Here is a 20280-nt window from a genome sequence, read left to right as displayed (position 1 = left end):
TTTGGACTTTAACCTTCTTCAGTACAATTAAAAAAAAAACTTAACCTGAAATAATATAATAACCTATAATAGTAGTTGCTTATAAATGCTGGCTTTGCTAGATTAAGGGAACATGGAAATTTGACTTTAGACAGGTGCTAAAGTCAGAAATGAAGATAAATAAATGAAAAAGCATTTATTAAGAACTTACAGGGCAGATAGGTGGTGCAGTGCATAGAGCTCCGGTCTTGGAGTCAGGAGGACCTGAGTTCAAATATGACCTCAGACACTTGACACTTACTAGCTGTGTGACCCTGGGCAGGTCACTTAACCCCAAATGCCTCATAGAGAAAAAAAAAGAAAAAAAGAACTTAATATTTTCTAAGCACTGAATACAAATAGAAAAAGCAAAATTTCATCTTTCAGGGAACTCACACTCTAATTGGAGTAGATGTACACATGAGAGAAAATTCAGCTTCAAGATAAGTGAAAAGGTCTAAAAGTCCTAAGGATGTAGGGGGGAGGTACAGATGTCAAGGCCCAGTGGTCCTAAGTGTACATGAGTAGGTCAGATGACAGTGCCTGAGGTCTAGAGGGCATAGAGGTAGGCCAGATTAATGGTAAAGCATGAAGGCTTTTAGGAAGAAATGGCAGGGCAAATGGAAAGGCCCATCTATCCTCTTTCCCCAGAAGATATAGAGTCAGTGATTCTTCTCTCATCTAAACTATATAAACAGTTAAGCACATTGGTTCAGTTCTGGGCAGCCTGGAGCAGGTAGAAGGAGTGGGATTAGGGGAAGGGTATAAAGTAGGGAAATGAAAACTCTGGGTTCTGGGTTGTATTAAGTAGAATTTACTAAATGATTAGGATTGGTTCATGTAGGTGCAGAAAAGTGCAGCTCAGCTGTTTGACTCACAATGGCGCTTACATGGTTGCATCATCCATATGATACCTCCTATCTATAGATATGTTGCAAGGTTCAATGTTAGGCCCCTTTCCCTTCTTTCTTTATGTTCTTATTTGTTCACCTCATTAACTTCCACGTGTTTAATTTTCATTTGATGATGGTAATTCATGGGTCTAAATACCCAACCCTAGTCCATCCCCTGAGCTTCAGGTCTGTATTAACTAGCTGTCTATTGGACATTTCAGATCGGATGTTCTAGAAGCTTCTCAAACTGAACTCATTCTCTATTCCATTCCCCCCAAATTTCCATATTCCAGACTTTGCTATTTCTGTCTTAAGACACCTCCATCCTTTTAGTGTGTTAGGTTTGTAATTTCAATATTATCTTCAACTTCTTATGTCCAAATAGTTGTCAAATCTTGCTGTCTTTACATCTCTTGCATCCAACCCATTCCCTCTACTCACATCATTAGCACCTTAGTTCATACCTTCATCACCTCTTTTCAAGTTTGGAACAGCCTCCTGATTGTTCTCTCTTCATTAAGTCTCACTGCTCAAGTTTTAGCTTAAGCTGCTGCCCAAGTATTTTTCCTTAAGTGTAGATCTGATTCCTATACGGTCAGTTCTATTATATCTCTATTGCCTCTAGGATAAAACATAAACTCTACAGTTTTAAAGCCCCTCACAGCCTGTCCCCAGTCTATCTTTTCAGCCTCATTGCACATTTCTCTTGCTTCCACGCTCTGTGATCCAGCTAAACTGGCCTCCTCTCTCTATTCATCACAAATGACACTCCATTTCCCATCTCCTTGCCTTTGGGCTGACTTTCCCCCTCCTTCTTAACCTCATCCCTCGTTTTCAAGATGCAGCTTAAGCATTACTTTTGTACATGAATCTTTTCCTGATCTCCCCATCTTCTAGTGCTGGTGTTCTCAAACTATTTTGTAGGTACTTTGTATTTATCCTCTTTTCCTTGATGTATTTGTTGTTCCCCATTAGAATGTTTCTTCTGAATGATTATTTCATTTGTTGTATTTGTATATACAGTGCTTGGCATATAGTATGAGCTTAATAAATGCTTTTTGATTAATTTGGGTTCCAGGTTGATCTTCACCTGGAGAACCACCAGTCTTTTTCCTTCATCTTCTCCAAGCTAACTATTCCCCTTGTTCCATACTTCTTCTAGATGGATTGCTTCTTTTCCTACATCCTTCAGCCTTCCTCATCAGCCAGAACCTCTGACCTTTAGGGATAATAATGTCACTTGCAGAACTTCAGTTGGTTTTTTCAAGAAGAAAAACATTTCCAGGCCACAAATGCCAAAGAACCCTTCAGCTAGGCTGATAAATGTTCCATCTCTTTGTATCACTTTAGCCAGTGGTCACATAGCTTGTTGGGAAAGGTGCCTGCTTTCCAGTCTCATCTAATTTTTTAAATGCTCTGATTTTTAATATTTGAGTCTTGTAGTCATTTAGAACTTACTCTCTTATCTGATGTAAAATGTCAGATGAAATCTAAATTCTGCCAAAAACGTTTAGAACTGGGCTCTGCAGCACTTATGGAGGGAAGGTCTGGAATGGTTCTGTTGCAGCTTTCTTGGGGTATTAAGTGTGTGTTAATGCTCTGAGTGGTCTGATCCAGATTAAGGTCTGATTGATGTTTTTTCAGGTTTGAACTCTGCAAGTTCCTGACCTGAGTTGGATCTTAGCAACACTAGACGGCCATCAGCTTCAGTCTCTTTCAGAAACTTGAGTGATTCAGAGTAACAGAACTTGCAGGCTCCCCTTTGGTCTAGGATTCCTGCCCTAGCTTGGGCTAGAAGATGGAACTGAGATCCTGCTCTGTTCCTAGGATCTGAGCCACATACCCACTGCTGCCTCTGAACTCACTCCTCTCTTGGTGTAGCCCAGGGCCTGCTTTGGGGGAGGAAGGTTTGCCTCCTCAGTCTGTTCTGGATATGTGACCCTGGAACAGAGTAGTGGATGACAAAGTTTCTAGTTGACACCTGTCCCTGTAGAGGTGTTTAATATGGATCTGATAGTGCCCTTATATGTATCTGGGACCCTCTGCTTGCCCTGGTACATAGCCTCACCTTATGCTGAAATGCTCAGTGCACAGCTCTCCTCACCAGATCTTGTCCTGAGTGTCCACAGATGTCTTTGTCTCCTCATGCCTACCTGGGCTGGAAAAAATGATTCCCTGTGACGTTTTCTTGGATTTTCTCGCCAGGATAGGTCTGGTACATTTTCTAGACCTATTTGGAGGAGTTGGGGGAGGAGAGCTTTCTGTACTGCTTCCTAATATTCCCCATCTTAGCTCCAACTCCTCAATATAGGCTTGATGTAAAGGAAAATTTCTTATGATTAGAGCTGGCCAAAAACTAAATAGACTTTCTAGACTTCTAGGTCTTCAAACAAAGATTGGATGACCCTCTTGTCAGGCAGTCAACAAGTATTTATTAATTGCTTGGCACTGCCAAGTTCTGGTTTTACTAAGAAAGACAAAAGACAGTCGCTCTTCTCAGAGAGCTCACAGTCTAATCGGGGAGACAACATGCAAATCCTGAGCTGCAGACAGCTGTCAAAACAAGATACATACAAATCAGAGGCAATCAACAGAAGGAAGGCACTAACAATATTAAGGGGGATCAGGAAAGGCTTTCATGGAAGATAGGATTTTAGCTGGTACTTAAAGGAAGTGGAGATGAGGAGGGGAGTATTCCAGGTAAAGGGTCAGCGAGAGAAAATGTCCAGTCTAGAGATAGACTGTCTTGTGTGAGGGACAGCAAGAAGGCCAATGTCACCAGATGGTAGAGTAGAGGGAAGGGTGGGAGTAAGAAAGAGGGGGCCAAGTTGTCTTTGAATGCCAAAGAGAGGATTTTATATTTGATGGTGATAGCCACCAGAGTTGATGGGGAGGTGAAGGGGGTGTGTGACATGGTCAGACGTACAATTTAATTTAGGAAGATGAATTTGACAGCTGAGTGGAGGCTGGACTAGATTGGGAAGTGCCTAGAGTCAGGGATACCAACCAGCAGGCTACAGCAATAGTAGTGAGGTGTTGCCCGTATCAGAGGAGAAAAAGGGGCACCATAATAGAATATAAGCTTCTTGAGAGCAAGAAGAGTTGGTTTTATTTTTGTTTGACTACCATTTAGCACCTTGCCTGGCATATTGTAGATATTTAATAGATGTTTGTTGATTGGATGATGAATCATCTAGCCTTTGAATTTCTCCAGTAAAATGGAATCCACTGCCCAACCAATTCTACTTTTGGATAAGTCTGATTAGTAGACATTTTTTTCTCTTGACATCATTCTAGCTTTGCACCTTTGTGTCTTCTGCCCATTGTTCTTAGGGGCCAAGTAGAAGTCACTTACTGGAGAAAAAGCTTTTTTCCCTTTGGCCTGCCTTAAATATAAAACAAGGGTAATTCAAAACATGTGACAGAAGGCTTTGTGAAGTACATAGTCAAATTTCCAACTTTATTGTATAGTGAAATATAGAGTTTATGGGGATGGACTTGCAGGAAAATCATACAGAGCTGAGTTTGTGAGTAGTAAAATGACAAATAAATTCCAGACCAGCCAAGTTAATATAAAATGAGGAAAGAGAATAAAAATTATGCTTTTAAAATAATAAGCTAGGAATAAGCTAGGAAGGGGATATGCTGTGACTCACTGTCAGCTAACTGTTCTCTTAAGAAAACTGCCCAGCACTCAAGTCAACAATATTGAAAGCAATCTCTTGATGTCAGCAGAAAGGGTATTGGCAGCAATACAAAGAAACAGTTAAAACAATTAAAACTATGTTTTAAAACCACTAAACTATGTTTTGTCTGGAATTACTCAAACAGCAAGCATTTAAGCATCTACCATGGGAAAAGCACTGTGGTGGGTGCTGGCTGTATAGGTACAAAGAATAAAACAATCCCTGCTCATGAGAGTTTACATTCTAAAGGTATCAGCTGTTTAAGTAAATACAGAAATAAATACATGCAAACTAGTTAGGGAGGGCGGTCATTAGGAGTTGAGATTAGGAAAGACTTTGTAGAAAGTGGTGTTTCAGCTCTTGTCTTGAAGGAAGGGAAGGATTCAGTGAGACAGAAGTGAGGAAAGAGTATGTTCCAGGTATGGAGAGTAAGTGCAAAGGCAGGGAGATGAGGGATGAAATGTTTGCTTGAAGAATAGAAAATGTTACTTTAGCTGGATCACAGAGTGTGGAAGGGAGAATGAGTCTGTGGCACATACTTATTAAAGAGGTTGGGATCATACTTTTATCTCTGCAGACCCATTCCAATCCCCTCTCCCACCCCACGACTGGATTTCAGTAGGAGGCAGAAGTGAAAGAATTGGGTAATATTTTCATCCACTGGTCAGATCACATCTGGCATGTTGTGTTTAGCCTCACATTTTTAAGGAGACATTTGCAAACTCAAGTCAGACACCAAGAGGAGGGGGACCAAGGTGATGATGAAGTCACAAAATCATGACATTTGAGGGACAGTTCAAGGAACTAGGGTTGAGATTCTGTTTAGCCTAGATAAGAGCAAACTAATAATACTATTATCTTTATATATTGTGAGTACTGTCATGTAGAAGAAGGCATTGACTAGCTCTGTGAACTAGGATCAGTGAATAAAATTACAGGGAGACATTTTGGCTTGATATCTCAGACACACACACACACACACACACACACACACGCACGCACACACGCAATAAAATGGGCTGCCTTGATAAGGATTCAAGCTGAGGGCTTGTTAATATAGGGGCTATTTTAATGTGACTAAAAACTGGAAGGAAGCGTCAGATGTAGAGGGCCAGGGAACTCTGCCTCTGAAATGGTGGAGGAACCGGTGATAAGGAAGACCAATGATTTATAACATAGACTTTGTTCCCAAGATTTGTGGGTGCTGTGTCACCCTTTAAAGTGATAGAGTTTATTCTAAAGAAGAGAGGACAGTATATTCTGTTTTCTAGTGACCCCTGTTTACCCAAGACTTGTGGTTTGCCCTCTTTGATAAAGTTATCAGAACTGACTGACTTAAAAGGAACAATTGATTTGAACAGCCTTTTTTCAATATTTTTGTACTGTGGCTTGCACAATCTTTGCTCTTTTTGAACTCTTTTAACCTTCATTTTTGGCTCATCATTGAAGGAATTAGATAAAGTCTACTTAAAGAATTATTTTTGTTATTTTTTTTTGCTTAGTCATTGTGCGTGCTTCTGTAACTCTTTTCCACTTAGAGAAATGGTTGTTTTTTGTTTATTTTGCAGTGCTAGGTGTTCAGGCTGAATGATGGAAGAACACCTTTTCAAAAATATACACTTAGTGGACCTCTGGTTCCTGTTAAGTTGGATTGAGGTGGAAATGATATATTTGTTTTCTTTAGCCGTTTTATTTAAAGAGACTGGAACTTTGAACTAGTTTAAAACAATATGGTGTGTTCCAGGTGATTCTGTCCTGCCCAACCATTTATAACCTGGAAACACAGATATAGAGGCTGTCATGTTTCTTTTTATGAGTGCCTGCTTCAAGTCAAGTAATTACTCAGTGAGCTTCTGGAGGGCATGGAGAGAAATCTCAAATTTCTGGATAATTTGAAGATATGGAGGGGGAAAGGCACTTTAAAAACAACAGGTGGGAGGTGAAAAGTGGAAGTAAATTTTTAGCATGCTTTTCAGATGAAAGGTCCCTTCATGCATATAAAAAATATATTCTATATAATTTCATTTGCTCAAAATTTCAAAAGCCTTGGACTCATTGTCAGGAAACTTGGATTGTGTGACTAGCCTACTGTATACTCTAGGACAAATCACTTAACCTCCCTGGGTCCTCAGGTTTTGGTATTTGTAAAATTATGGGGGTTAAGCTCCACTACTTAAGGTTCCTTTCAGCTCTTAAAAAAAAATATGAGGCTGGGAATATTTTCCTTCTCTGTTCTTTTCTTACTACTAAGTGTTTTATAAAAATTTTTTTAAATTTTTAGGCAATTGGGGTTAAGTGACTTGCCCAGGGTCACAGCTAGTGTCAAGTGTACTACTAGGTGTTTCAAAGAGAGAAGAAATTCTTTCAAAAAAATAGTTTTATCCCCCTAAAACAATCTCTTCTCCAGTCTGTCTTAACCACGTTTTCCATTTATTTTATTAGTCCCTGAAATACCCATTTAAATGATGTTCCTGAGATCCCTCTTCCAATATACCTATCAGATCTGTTCTCTATCCTCATTTATTCATGTCACTCAGTCACCTTAGGAAACCTCTAGCTATATCTCCCTTCTCCTCTAAGACTTTATAGTAAACTTCTTAGTCCTTTTCTCTCCTGTGTTCTAGGTTCCTTTAGCCTTCTTAGCCTTCAATTAAGGAAGGGCCCAGGGCAGCTGTGTTTACTCCTTCATCCCTCTCCAGGCTGTTTCTGATTCAGGACTTCTTTCTCCACCTTTTTTCTACTTACTGCCTTCCACCCTTTTTTCCTGATAACACTGTGTGTGTGTGTGTGTGTGTGTGTGTGTGTGTGTGTGTGTGTGTGTGTGTGTGCGCGCACATGTGCAGGCAGGCTCGCCTTTCCCCATTGGAATGTGAACTCCTTGAGGAGAGGGACTTTCTCTTTGCTTCTGTTTGTATTCCTCATGTTAGCACCTTGCCTATAATACACATTACACTATTTTAATACCTGCTAGTTCAAAGTTCCAGCCTCAGTGGAACAACTAAAGAAAGCAAATACCGTAGACCATTTCTAACTAAATCCAACTTAACATGACTACAGGTCCATTGAGTATATATTGTTAAAGGTTCTATTTCAGCCTGCTGCTTGAATATCTAGCATTGCAAAAAACAGGCTAACAAAACCCAACCATTTTTGTAAGCAGAGTTAAAAATTCATTATATGGCAAGTGCTTACTAAATGTTTGTTGACTTGTTGTTACCTTGACCCAACCCTGGTCCACCCCTTGTTGTGCTTTTGCTCTCAGGGTGGTGGGTGCAGTCAGACAGGGTACAGGTGAACTGACTTGACCCATCGCCAACTGGACCAGGGTACACACAAGCAAAATGACTTGATTCATTGCAGTTTTTTTGTAACCAAATTCAAATCAACTTTCACTCCTTCTCAGCAGCCTTTTTGACCTCTTTAAGGGCTTTGACCCTTAACTCCCTAACATTCTCCCTATGGAAATTATTTGTTACCTTTTCTTCTCTTAAGTTAATTCTCTCCCATTGAGCAAATTATAGGGATGATACATTGGGCCATTAGTAGTAGATTGTTGGTGTGATCACAGTTCGTGGTTAATCATTTTATAGATGTAAGTACTTAAGGCCTGTAGAAGGCTGATGCTTGCCCAAGGCCCCACATCTAGGACTAGTTAGTGAAGAGCTGGCCCTATAAGCCAGCTTCCCTGACTTTTCAGCGCTGCACTCTTTCCACAATTGTATGGTGTCTCTTAGATGTACTAACTCTAGTAATTTTTTTTCTTTGCATGTATATGAAATGACAAGGGTTTTGATTAATGTATTGCTTTTTAACTTCCTTTGGTAAAGGTAGTAAATGAGTGGGCATTTGGTTGTTGTTGTTTGGTTGTTAAACAGTCCTCAATAAAAACCAGACCTTTTTCCTACCTGAAAGAAAATCTTAGCTTTTTCGAATAGGCATGAAGAAATAATGTTTATTATTAGGCAATAGTAGCCATAGTTTCTGGGATATAAAATGAAAGCATTAGAGTTTTTATTCTGCAAGAGGAAGAGAGATAATCACAAATTATTTTGCAACCTGTATATCTCCTTGGGAGTTGCTGGACCGATAAAAATTGTTTACTTGGGCACATCACACTTTACCTCAAAGCACTACTGTTCCTCATTGTAACATCAGTTAGGTCGAGGTCAAGGTACTTGGCAGTACCTTTCTCTCTCATTCACATATCTTCCCAGCCAAATTGGCCCACTCCCATCTGAAAATGTCCTCCTTTCCAAGAAACCTGCCACAAAGTTTCTGATCCTGGTGTTCTTTTTGCCTCACTTTTTCTCTTTTCCCTTAAAATCTCTTTTTTGTTCCTACTGGGATGTAAATAATTTTTGTCCATAGATGTTTGTCTGTCTTTGATCTTAAGCTTTTTGAGACTGGACCCAACTTTGTTCATTGTCTGTTTAATCCATCTTGTTTCTTCTTGTCCCAAGGTCATAGTGAGAAATGGAACTCATTCATATGAAGAATCAAGATAATCCTCATCTTAGAACAGGGTTGTTAGAACCTAGAATTAGACCACTGAATCTCTACCCCCAAACTGATGCTATTCAAAAATGTATTTTTTTTTCATTATCCTGCTGTCAGTTTTTTTTAAGTGCAAAAACAAACAAAAACCAGGTAAGAAAGGTGTGTGTGTAGGCTAAGGAACTGAAGCATGGTGTCAAAAGGAGGAAAATTTACTTTTTCCCCTCTATTTCTCAATGATATTTTGAGCAGGCAGCAAGCATAGCAGAATAAACTCAAAACTTTAATACTGTCTTGGGAATTTAATATTAGTAAGTTCTGCTGAGGAGAGGAAATTTTGATCGTGAATCTTTACCTCTACTACCAGTTGCTGTTTTGTGTGTTTCCTTGTCATTCTTTAATGAGACAGTTTTACACGTTGTCTCATGAAGGAACAGTGACAAGGAGTCACATAGCAACTAAGGAGAATGAAGTGTTTTCACTACAATTTTCCATGTTTTCTTCCACTATAGATTGTAAGTTCCTTGAGGGTAGTGTTAGAAATATGCTTGACACCAAAAATGTAGTATCAAGAGAGTTTATTACAGACAGTCCAGAGGATTTAGACATTTCTGGCCAGAAGTGGGCTCCACCTCTTTTCAGGAAGGGTGGGCCCTGAGTGCAAGGGCAAGTGTGCTTTTATGCAGTTAAATTCGGTGCGAAACCTCCCAGGCCTGGATTGGTCCGTTCCTTCCAGGTTACATTTGTTCTGGAATGCCCCCTGTTCCTGCCCTATTGTGCTGACAATTGCGCTATTGCCCCCCATCCCCACCCTAGGTGGAGAAGTTACTATCCCTGAGGTTCACTTTCATTTTGGTTTTGGGGTCTTCTTGGAACCATTAGCTTTGGGCTAAGCCCAGGCCCACCTGCAGTGTAACTGCTTTCTTGACTTGTTTTTATAAAATTCTCTGCACTGTTCTACCTGTGGAAACGTAAGCCCATCTAACTCTAACAGTAGGGACTGATTGATTTTTGACTTTGTGTCCCACTGCCTGGAACAAAGTACAGCACTTCATAAATGCTATTTTTTTTTATTTGTAAGGGGAGGTGAGAATCTCAAAGACTGATTGAGGTTGGCAAAGATGGCAGTAGACCAGGGCACAGGCTTTGTTCAGTTTGTTTTGTAGTACCACTTCAGAGCACTTTGTAGGGAAGGGACTTGGCAATCCTAAAAGAACTACGGAAATATAAGTACTTGGTGGCATTTTTGTGGAAAATTGGGCTCCTAGCCACTGAAAGAAAATGTTTAAGTAGAGGCTTGATTGGGTGACCATTCCTCATGAATGTTATAAAAGAGAATCCTGCACTGAGAAGAAGGTTTGACAAGGTCACCCCTGAGTTATACAACTAGGGCTCAGACTTCAACAGGCCAGGAAATGGTCTGATTTTATGGATAGGCATACAATGACATGTGTGTGATGCTTTGGATAATTTTTTTATCTTTACTCTCTACTTGAACCCTCTATTGTTGGTACCTCCCTCACTCCTAAAATTGCCTTGTATTAATTTTTCATGTATTTATATGTATATAATATAGCTTGTTAATGTAGTTTGCTAATTAAACTCCTTGAGGGGAGAAGCTTTGATTTCTCTTTTTCATATCCCCAGATACTAGCACAATGCCTAGCATATAGTAGATGCATAATGTGTGCTGATTGATCCATTGTATCCCTGTGCCTGGGGATTTGGTGGGTGCTTAGTCAGTGTTTCTTATTAAGATACCTAAGAGTAAAGACGATAATTCATGAGAGAAATCAGTATTTTTGATTAGTGGAAAAAGCACAGACTTAAATATTTAGTCCTTAAGAAAAGAATTGACCACAAAATTTTTAAAAGATTGATTTTAATGTGAGTTACCTTTTTCTAATCTTCATCTCTTGAATCGGTTCTTAAATGAATAATAACTTCTGGAATATTGTATATTACAAATCCTAATTAGTGTTCATATTTCCCTATAATGATGCCTTTTTTTCTCCCTTTAAATAGCATCCAGGTGGAGAAGAAGTTCTGAGGGAGCAAGCTGGAGGGGATGCAACTGAAAACTTTGAGGATGTTGGGCATTCTACAGATGCGCAAGAATTATCCAAGACATTTATCATTGGAGAACTTCATCCAGTGAGTATATCCTAAAAAGCCTCATGTCCTAGTTCTTCTCAAGGCTAACATTTGATGTTAGACCACATCGTCTGTCCCATGGGTTACATATATAAACAGCAAGTGTCCCTCCCCGCAAAAAAGAGGAGACAAAATAATTGGCTTTGTAAGATATAGGTTCCCTGTATTACCCCTCACATTCCTTCCACCCCCCTCAGGAAATAATGTCCTGTGCTTGTTTTTGTATTTTACTGGTCACACTTTGGAAAATTTGAGGCTAGCACGGTCTGCTCAGCAGCAGGTGCTTGCTGAAGTCTGGCATGACCGCAGATGTGGCCACATTAGGAAAATAAGTATTACAGAAGTCATGTATTAATTACCACTTAACCACTTTACTCATTGGAGAGCTGACAGACCATTGATCTGTATTTATAGAGTATTCCTAACTTAGGAAATTGTTTTGATCCAAAATTCTGTATAATTTGATTGTTTGGAATCAATCATGCATTTTCCTAAAGGAGAAATAATTTGCATGATGACTAGGTTATAAGGCTATCCCATTAAAAACAAACAAAACCATTTAATACATAATGTACCTATGCCAGTAGCACATTAGAACCTACCTACCTACCTACCATGTACAATGGTGTTTCTTTGGGAAAACAGTCAGACTTCCAAACTGCTATATCACAAAAACTCCTCTCCCCACCTTCTAACAGAATCAGGAATTCCTCTGCTTTGTCACCTTCTAGACAGTAGTAATAAGAACTTCTTCAGCATCAGGCCAACTAGCAACAGTATTCAGGATGGGATGTCTTGGAGGTGGCTGAGATTAGATCTAGGGGGACTAGTTAGAAGGTTATTACAGCAGTCCACTAGAGAGAAAATAAGGACATAAATTTGAGTAATGGCACTGGTAATAGAAATTAGAAGATGATTCTGAGAGAAAGAAATCAGGGAAGTAGAATTGAGAGGACTTGAAAGGGGGAGGATTAAAGGTAGAGTTAAAAATGGTGGAAATTGGGCAAATTAAAGACTAGCAGAAGTGGTGCCAACAATAGAGCAGGCACTTTGGATAAGCTGAAATGTTTAAGCATTTTTGGTGGCTGTAAGGAATTCATCTTGATGGTCACAATAGGATTAGCTCCTTTCTTGGAGGAAGAGATTGGGAGGAGAGGGAAAGATCTATTCAAGCCTTTTAAGATTCCTTGAGATTGTAGGAGAGAATGGGGGAAGGAGGTCCAGGCATCTCTCTCATGGGTTGTTACATTGACCTACATTTATACTCTATGTCGTATACCTGTAATTAGACAGTTTTCCCCCAACATTTAATCTCATTTAAATAATTTTTGCTGTTAAGCTGAATTAGTGAAGCCAGGTCATATCTGGTCAGACACCTAAGTTATTGTTGTTAAGATGTCAAAATAAAGACTGAACATTTTAGAAATAGTGCTTTATAGTCCCCACTCTCATCCTAATGGTGCTGAATTCTTTTTTTTTTTTTTTGCAGGATGACAGATGGAAAATAGCTCAACCTTCAGTAAGTGCCAAACTGTTCTGCGAACTTTGTCCTGTTGGAAACTAATTGTTAAGTGTGTGTTGCATGTTTCAACATGCAAGCATTACTTGCTTAATATCAAGCAAGTTGTTTCAGTTGTTTAATTTACACCACTCAGTTTACCAGATACTTTTTCCTTTTAAAGTGAAATTACATATTTGTCAGGCAGGTTGAGACTTAAACCCATGAGAGATATCTTAGTGTTTCTAAGTGTCTAGGAGAGCCTTCTGCACTTTTGACAAAGATGACTTCACATTTCAGACATTTTCAACCGGCCCTGTGATTACACTGATAGGAGAAAACTCCTTTAACCAGTTCAGATCTGTACCCACTCTGCAGGTTAAGCATTAAATGATTATTTTATAATGATTATTTACACCTGTTCATTGAACACTGTGTCCAGTCTGGTAAATTTCTCTGAGGTATTGGAATTGAGCCATGGTCATAATCCTCTCCATTAACTAGTCAGATCAAGTTCTTTATTCAGTGGAAAGATACAGAGTAGGAACAGCAGCTCATGTTAGTCATATAGACACTGCTGAGTCACAGACTTCCCAACCTCTGGAATACCCAACAGCATGGATGTCATCAGAGCTTCATCAACAAGTAATAGGCCAGGCCGGTTCGGGACCTACTGCCCTGTGTGAGGCTACCTAACGGGTGATTGCAAGAGCTGGCTTTTATCTAGCTTTGTATGTGTGAGTCAACACAACTCATCTACTCAGCATCAAGGAATGACCTGGTGAGAATCAGGCCCTGTAGTGTGACCAGTTGTGGGCACATATTAAGGCCACAGCAAAGAAATTGAACTGGTAGCTCAGTGGATAGAACATCAAGCCTGAAGTCGGGAAGACCTGTCTGCCTCAGACACTCAACTAGCTGTGTGACCCTGGATAAATCACTTAGCCTGTGTTTGCCTTTGGTTCCTCATCTGTAAACTGAGGGTGATAATTATAGCAGCTCCCTCTGGGGTTGTTGTGAGGATCAAATGAGATAATAATTGTAAAACACTTGGCACAATGCCTAGCCCAGAGTAAGTACTATATAAATATTAGCTATTATTATCATCATTGTTATCTAATTAAAGTTGAATGAAGGAGTACTTGAGTTGTGCAAACATAGGAAGAAAACTTTAGGGAACAAGGTATGGGATAAGGTGAAAGAACAATTTAACCATAAAATAAGGACAACTTGTTGAAAGCAAATTCTGTGGTAGCCTGTGCTACCTTTGCTTTGGACCACCAATCAATGGATGGTGGGAACAGTGAGTGATAGGAAGGGCCACTTTGGGATATTGTGGCCAGGGAGAGCTTCAAAAACACGAAGTCAGGTAGACCTTGGATAACAAGTGGGACCCAAGTGACTGAAAAAGAGGTGAGGGGAGGAGGCGGGCATCACAGGTCAGGGAAACAGGAAGAGGGAAGTTTGTGCTTGCATGCACATCACAGGATTTCACAGTTGGAAGGAAAAAGACCTCAGAGATTAGAGTCCAGTGCATATTTGAGAAAGAATCTCTTTTTCAAGGCATTGGAAATATTACCCTCAAGCTTTACTCAAAGGTGTATTAGTGACAAGAAACCCACAGCCTCCCAAGGCAGCCCTTTCTACTTTCGCATAACTCTGACATCAAACCTAAATTTGCTTCTTTGTAATTTCCACCTGTTATTTCTGGTTCTGATTTCTTGGGCCAAACAGAAGAGATTTGTTACCTTTTCCACTTAACAGCCTTTCAAGTGCTTAAAGACAGATGACATGTCCTTTTTTTTTTTTTTTGGCAAGGCAGTGGGGTTAAGTGACTTGCCCAGGGTCACACAGCTAGTAAGTGTCAAGTGTCTGAGGCTGGATTTAAACTCAGCTCCTGACTAATGGACCAGTACTTTATCTGCTCTGTCATCTAGGTGCCCAGCATGTCCTCTTGAGCTTTAAAACCTGTAGGCTAAACATTCCCAGGGACCCAAGATCTTTTACAACAAGCCTATTTGCCTCCTGGATGCTCCCCACTTTGTCAGTGTCCTTCATAAAATGGGATTGCCACTCCTTGGCATAGAGGTTGGCCTTTTTCTCTCTGAGCATGTAACTTCCTGTTCAGGACCTTTCTTTAGGTTCCCCAGGAGTGTGGTTTAAGAGCACCTCAAATATCTCTTGAATGGCACAGGATCACTTCATGTGAGAAGAATGTTAGCGCTCCTCCCAGGAATAACGTGCCACAATTTTCCCTGTTACTCTATCCTCCATATCAGTGTCAAGAGCACCCTAGACAGACCTATCTATTTTGGTAAATGATCTGGACCTATTCAAGTCAGAAAGTGCAAGCTTTTGAAATCCAGTTTTATTCCTGACTACTTAGCCAAATAACTACTCTTTTCTCTAACCAAAGGAGAAGGAAAAAGTATGGAAGTCAAGGAATTCAGACCCAGAGAAGGAATTTGTTTTTCTGTTCTCCCCAGATACATAGGCACAAACTCCATAATTCCGGAAGGTGATTTGACTGAACAGGCAACTCACTGAGGAAAAACTAGCCAAAACCACGCTTTTTTAATTTAGGAAAGCATTGTCCAGTAACAAGTGAAGACCATCCTGTATGTTGACCTTGTTGCAGGTAGTAAAATTGGATTAGGCAATGTGTACCTAGCATTCTGTTCCACAATAAACCATTATGCTAGAAGGAAAAAAACATTTCATATTGAAAATTTTTCATTTGGAAACTTCTGACTCATTTGGCAGCCTGATGCCCTCAAATTTACACTAATATTTTAAAATCATGGAGAGGATCCTCCTCCACGGGGAGGTTTTGGTAAAAACAGCCAGGGTATCATCAGCTATAATAATAGCTAGTCAGAGAAGATACAAATAAGAAAAATACTGCCTTTTCTTTAGTTAGACTATAAGGGTCTGAGAGGCCCCAGGATGGTATTTACACACCTATAGAAGGAGGTGTTTTACTTTTCTTTTCATTAGATCGTAGTTCATGTCTTTGGTTTTCTTAAAGTAACATCACTATAGTGAGCTTACTGTCTTAAGAATTGTGTTAAGAACCTTCATTAAACTATTAATAGAATTGAGGAAGTTATTCTGATAATTCTGGACAAAACAAAATGTGCTAATGTGAACTACAGAAGGTAGATGAAATGTCAACACCACAAAACCCTGGAGCTTCTTTGTTCAATCCAAAGTGGATTTGCTTATGAAAAATTATGTTCTCTGAAGCATTCCATAAGATTAAGGGGTAGGGACTTGTCAATAGGGACTCACAACTTCACAAAACTTATGTGAAAACTAGATTTATTACAAGAGAAATGAACATTTGTGTGGAACCCAAAGAGTTCACAATCCATGTAGAAGTTTGCATATTTATAACAGAGCAAAGGAAGGAGAAAACAAATCTCCACGTAAAGGGGTGTGGCATGGGAGTAAAGGTGGGAAAAGGACAAACCCCTCCTGAGGGGGAGGAGCAAGGTGAAGGAAAAAGCCATGTTCTTTTCACTGCTGGGAAACTGCTGGACTGTGAAGATACACAGTCTGCTTATCTACAAGGGTTCCAGCTGTATAAGTAATTTCCCAGTGTAGTGCAGGCTCTACCTTTCTTGACACATAGGGAGTCCACTTTGGGATACAAACAACAAATTATATCATGGGGGCAGGGGTGTACTTTGTCCTTGACACATTCAGGACCTGCACCTCCTGCATACTCCATGCCTGTGTTCCTAGAAAATATGGCAACTCAAAAAGACAAATTTAGAGGGCCCCTTAACATTCCTCAACAGACTGAACCTGTGATTTCATTGGTGTAGGGCGAGTAAACGCCTTCCACCCAATGCAGGTTGGTACCTTCTCTGCAACTTAGAGCAGCTTAGGGCGCTGGTGTTAAGTGGTTTGTCAAGGGTCACTTGGCCAGTTTGTATTAGAGGCAAGACTTGAATCCAAGTCTTTTTGAAGGCAGGAAAGAAACAGGCATTTATTAAGTGCCTCGCCTATTCTGTGCCATGCACAGTACTCACAGATATCTCATTTGATCTTCACAACACCCTTGGGAAATAGATGCTATTATTGTCCCCATTTTACATTTGAGGAAGCTCAGGCAGGCGGAAGTTAAGTGACTTGCCCAGCACCACACAGCTAGTAAGAGTCTTAGGCTGAATTTGAACTCAGGTCTTCCTGACTCCAGGCCCAATGTTATCCACTGCACCCCTGAGCTTCTAGGCCATGCTCACAAACCAGGAACCTATAGATGAGTATTCTTGGCAAGCTACGATGGCCTTTTTTTAACTTTCAGCACTTTTAATTTTTTTTTTAAGAGTAAAGATGATCAGATTTTGAGTTTCTCTGACATATGAGAATAACTTGGCAGTTTTTTTTATGTTAGTGGCCTTAAGTATACAACAAGAAAGGAAAAATAGCTTTTTGTTGCTATTTCTTGTGTTTTTATTATCTGAAAGTCAAGAGTGGTCGTTACTAGCTAAAAAAAGGAAATTCATTACTGTTAATGAACATCTGAAAGCTACTTGTTTAAGATATCAAGATGAGCTGTGAAATTAGTTGAACCTGCTGTAATGAGTACATGAGGAGAAATGACTACATCATATTATTTTTTTCTTATCTTACCCAGGATTTGAATTTTATTTATAATTCCTCATATACATAGCACTTTAAAAACCCTGTGAAGTTGGTAGACTATTATCTGTATTTTACAGATGAAGAAACAAAATCAGAGAGGTTATGACTTGTTTAGAGTTGCACAGCTAGTCATTGTGGAAGCCAGATTCCAATCTGGGTCTTCTGGCCCCTGACACAGGGCTGCTCGTTTGTTTGTTTTTTAAAACTACAACACAGATCCTCTTATTGATGCTAAGTAAACATGAAGACATAGAGGTTTTGCCTGTGTAGATAGGCAAATGGTAGCACCTTATATTTTTAATAGTGCTTTATAGTTTTAAAGCATTTTTACATCCCCTATCATTTAATTTTCAATAGTCTCTGTGAGGTAGAGAGGGCAAATATTTGTATTCCCATTTGATAGATGAAGAAGCTGAATCTGAAGACTTGTTGTTTAAGATAACATGACTCATAAGTGGTAGGGTGAGAACTTAAGCCCAAACACTTCTGGCTGTCAGCCCAGTGCAGTTTCTACCATAACATGCTACCTACCCTTTTTGACTTGTTTGGGCAGTTATCATAGGGTTGAAATGAAAAGAACTTTGGATATCATCTTATCCAAACTCCTCATTATCTGGAGGAGGAAATAGTTCCAGAGAGGTGAGTGCCTTGCCTGAGAATTAATGGCAAAGACAGTATTAGAACCTAGATCCTTGGAATCCAAATTCAGAGCGCTCTCCACTGGATATCAGTAGTCTGCCAGTATTAGTCTAAAGATGGAAACAAGCCAACTGCAGTGCTGTTGAATGGGCCACAGTATGGATTGGAACAACTGGGAGGGCTTTGCACTTCTTTCTTTTTATATTTTTGTGTGAGTTAATTTAATTTTTTTCAAACTCCTTGTAGACATGGAAATTGTTTTAAGTCAACTAGTTGAGGTTGCATAGTGAGCTGGTGGCAGATCTTGAAATAGACATCATTTCCTTAATCTTTTCTGCTGCCATTTTTCACAGCCCTAAATCCTGGGTTTTAAGCAGTGCTTGGGAAATCAAAAGTATAAAGGTTCTTCTGAATGAACCCTTAGTAACAATTCGTTGATTGATTTTGAAATTGAGTTAGGATGTTCTAAGAAAAATATGCTAGTAAGTTTTAGTAGTTAACTTTATGGAAAGTCAGGAGAATTCATTTTGATTTAGCAAACAAGACTGTGCCATGGAGAGTCAAAGACAAAAATAAGGCAGTGCTTGACTCCAGGGAGCTTATGAACTACTGGATGGGTGGGAGCCTAGTTTCCCAAATGAATCATCAGCATGCTTTTTGTGTAAGTGTGTTTGTATGGTGTAGTATCATAAACCTTGCTAATTCATTTAGAGAACGGCCTGACTTGAAGCAGAACTGATTAACAAATACGTTCAGTGTGTAACGTATGCTGCCCGTTAATTACTAATTTAAAACACAACTTCCTAACATCAAGCTTGCCTGTACTGTCCTAATCATAGTCTTTGCTCAGCAATTTCAAATTTCATAGTGACCAAGACCAGGGTTGAAGAATGTGGAGCCCTTGGGGATAGAGGTAGAAGAGAGCAACCAACCAAGTTGAAATAAGTCATCAACTTGTCTTCCCTTCTGCCTCTTACCTCCATTCCCATACAATACAAACAATAGCTTTATTAAGGTTGGAGGTATCTAAGTCTAGGCGCATCAACCTTGGAAGTTTCTACTGTTTGTATTAACTTTTTTAATAACTTTTTTTCAAATACAGTTATGTGATACCATTGATCAAGGTCTTAATGTGAAGCTTTCTTTAAAATTGCCTTATTTCTTTTCACTGTGTCAGGAATCTTAAAGGAGCTCGTAAAGGTTGGTGGGACTAAATTGCTTGGCTTGCTCCTCGTGGAAAGGTTTCTTTTTACTTTTCCTTTGAAAAAGGACTCTCTTACTTCTACTGCAGTGTGGCTTTGTTACTGTCTAACAGTTGATTTTTAAGCCAGTGTCCTGTGCTCTAGGTTGTGGCTTTGCAGAGAAAACGGATATTGAAGTCATTGAAGCTTTGCTTTATCTTGGTTCCTCCTTGAAGGCACTACTAATACTTGTGTTTGTGTGAGCTGACAGCTGCTATTTAGCCAATTGCTAATTGTTGGAGTGATTTATGCTTAAACTTGTAGTAGTATTATCTGTGTTTTATCTTCTCTGTGACGATTATGAACTCCTTTCACTAATTTTTAACATTTGGAGCCTTCAGAGTCCCAGAGGCAAAACAGGTCACTGTGGTAACAGATTATAATATCTACATCACACTGATTTGAAGATTCTCTTTGGAATATTCTTATTGGGGCATTATAGAAAGAAAATGGGTTGCAAAATAATCCATTTTATATAACCAGCTAATATTTGACTCTTATGGCTAAACATAAAGGTAAGTCTTAGAGTGATAGAGGTTCGAAAAAAATGTAAGTTCTAATCACTTTTCCAGGTTGGAGTGACTTGATGAAATTTGAGTACACTATTTTCTTAAGATTGCAGCCTTTACCATTATTTTGCCAGTTGAAAGGTGTTTATCAAACACTTTGCTTGTACTTACGGGGAATATACTTGTTTGTACTTATGATCATTGCAAAAGTCATTGTCCATGGGTAGTTGAAGAAATTATTTTAATTCAGAATATTTTTCATGTTTTCTTTCAAATTGTTTAATATAAGCATAGGTAAGTGTAAATGACATTAAATAATTGTCCACAAATAACATGTAGCCTATTTTTCTCTGGGAAAATAGGGCATGATAATTAAAAGTGAATAGGGATGTAATATTTTTGTATGAAAAGAAGTTATTGCTGAAATTTTATGTTTATCTTATTGATCTCTTGAAGAACTGAGTAAAATGTTCTTGCTTCATAAAAAAAGTTTTT

General features: G+C 39.2%; 1 protein-coding gene across 1 annotated transcript in view; it reads left to right on the top strand.

Moving 5' to 3' along the window:
- The window catches only part of CYB5A (cytochrome b5 type A), a 37198-nt gene that overhangs the window by 14072 nt on the left and 2846 nt on the right, over positions 1 to 20280 (top strand). Inside the window, exons 2-3 of the mRNA XM_020997692.2 lie at positions 11117 to 11245; positions 12735 to 12764. Of these exons, the coding sequence (XP_020853351.1) occupies positions 11117 to 11245; positions 12735 to 12764 (159 nt within the window). The remainder of the gene's footprint in view (positions 1 to 11116; positions 11246 to 12734; positions 12765 to 20280) is intronic.

This window comes from Phascolarctos cinereus, unplaced genomic scaffold (genome assembly GCF_003287225.1).
Source record: "Phascolarctos cinereus isolate Bilbo 61053 unplaced genomic scaffold, phaCin_HiC Scaffold_4;HRSCAF=312, whole genome shotgun sequence".
Taxonomy (NCBI): Eukaryota; Metazoa; Chordata; class Mammalia; order Diprotodontia; family Phascolarctidae; genus Phascolarctos; species Phascolarctos cinereus.
This window is presented reverse-complemented; position numbering and strand designations above follow the sequence as displayed.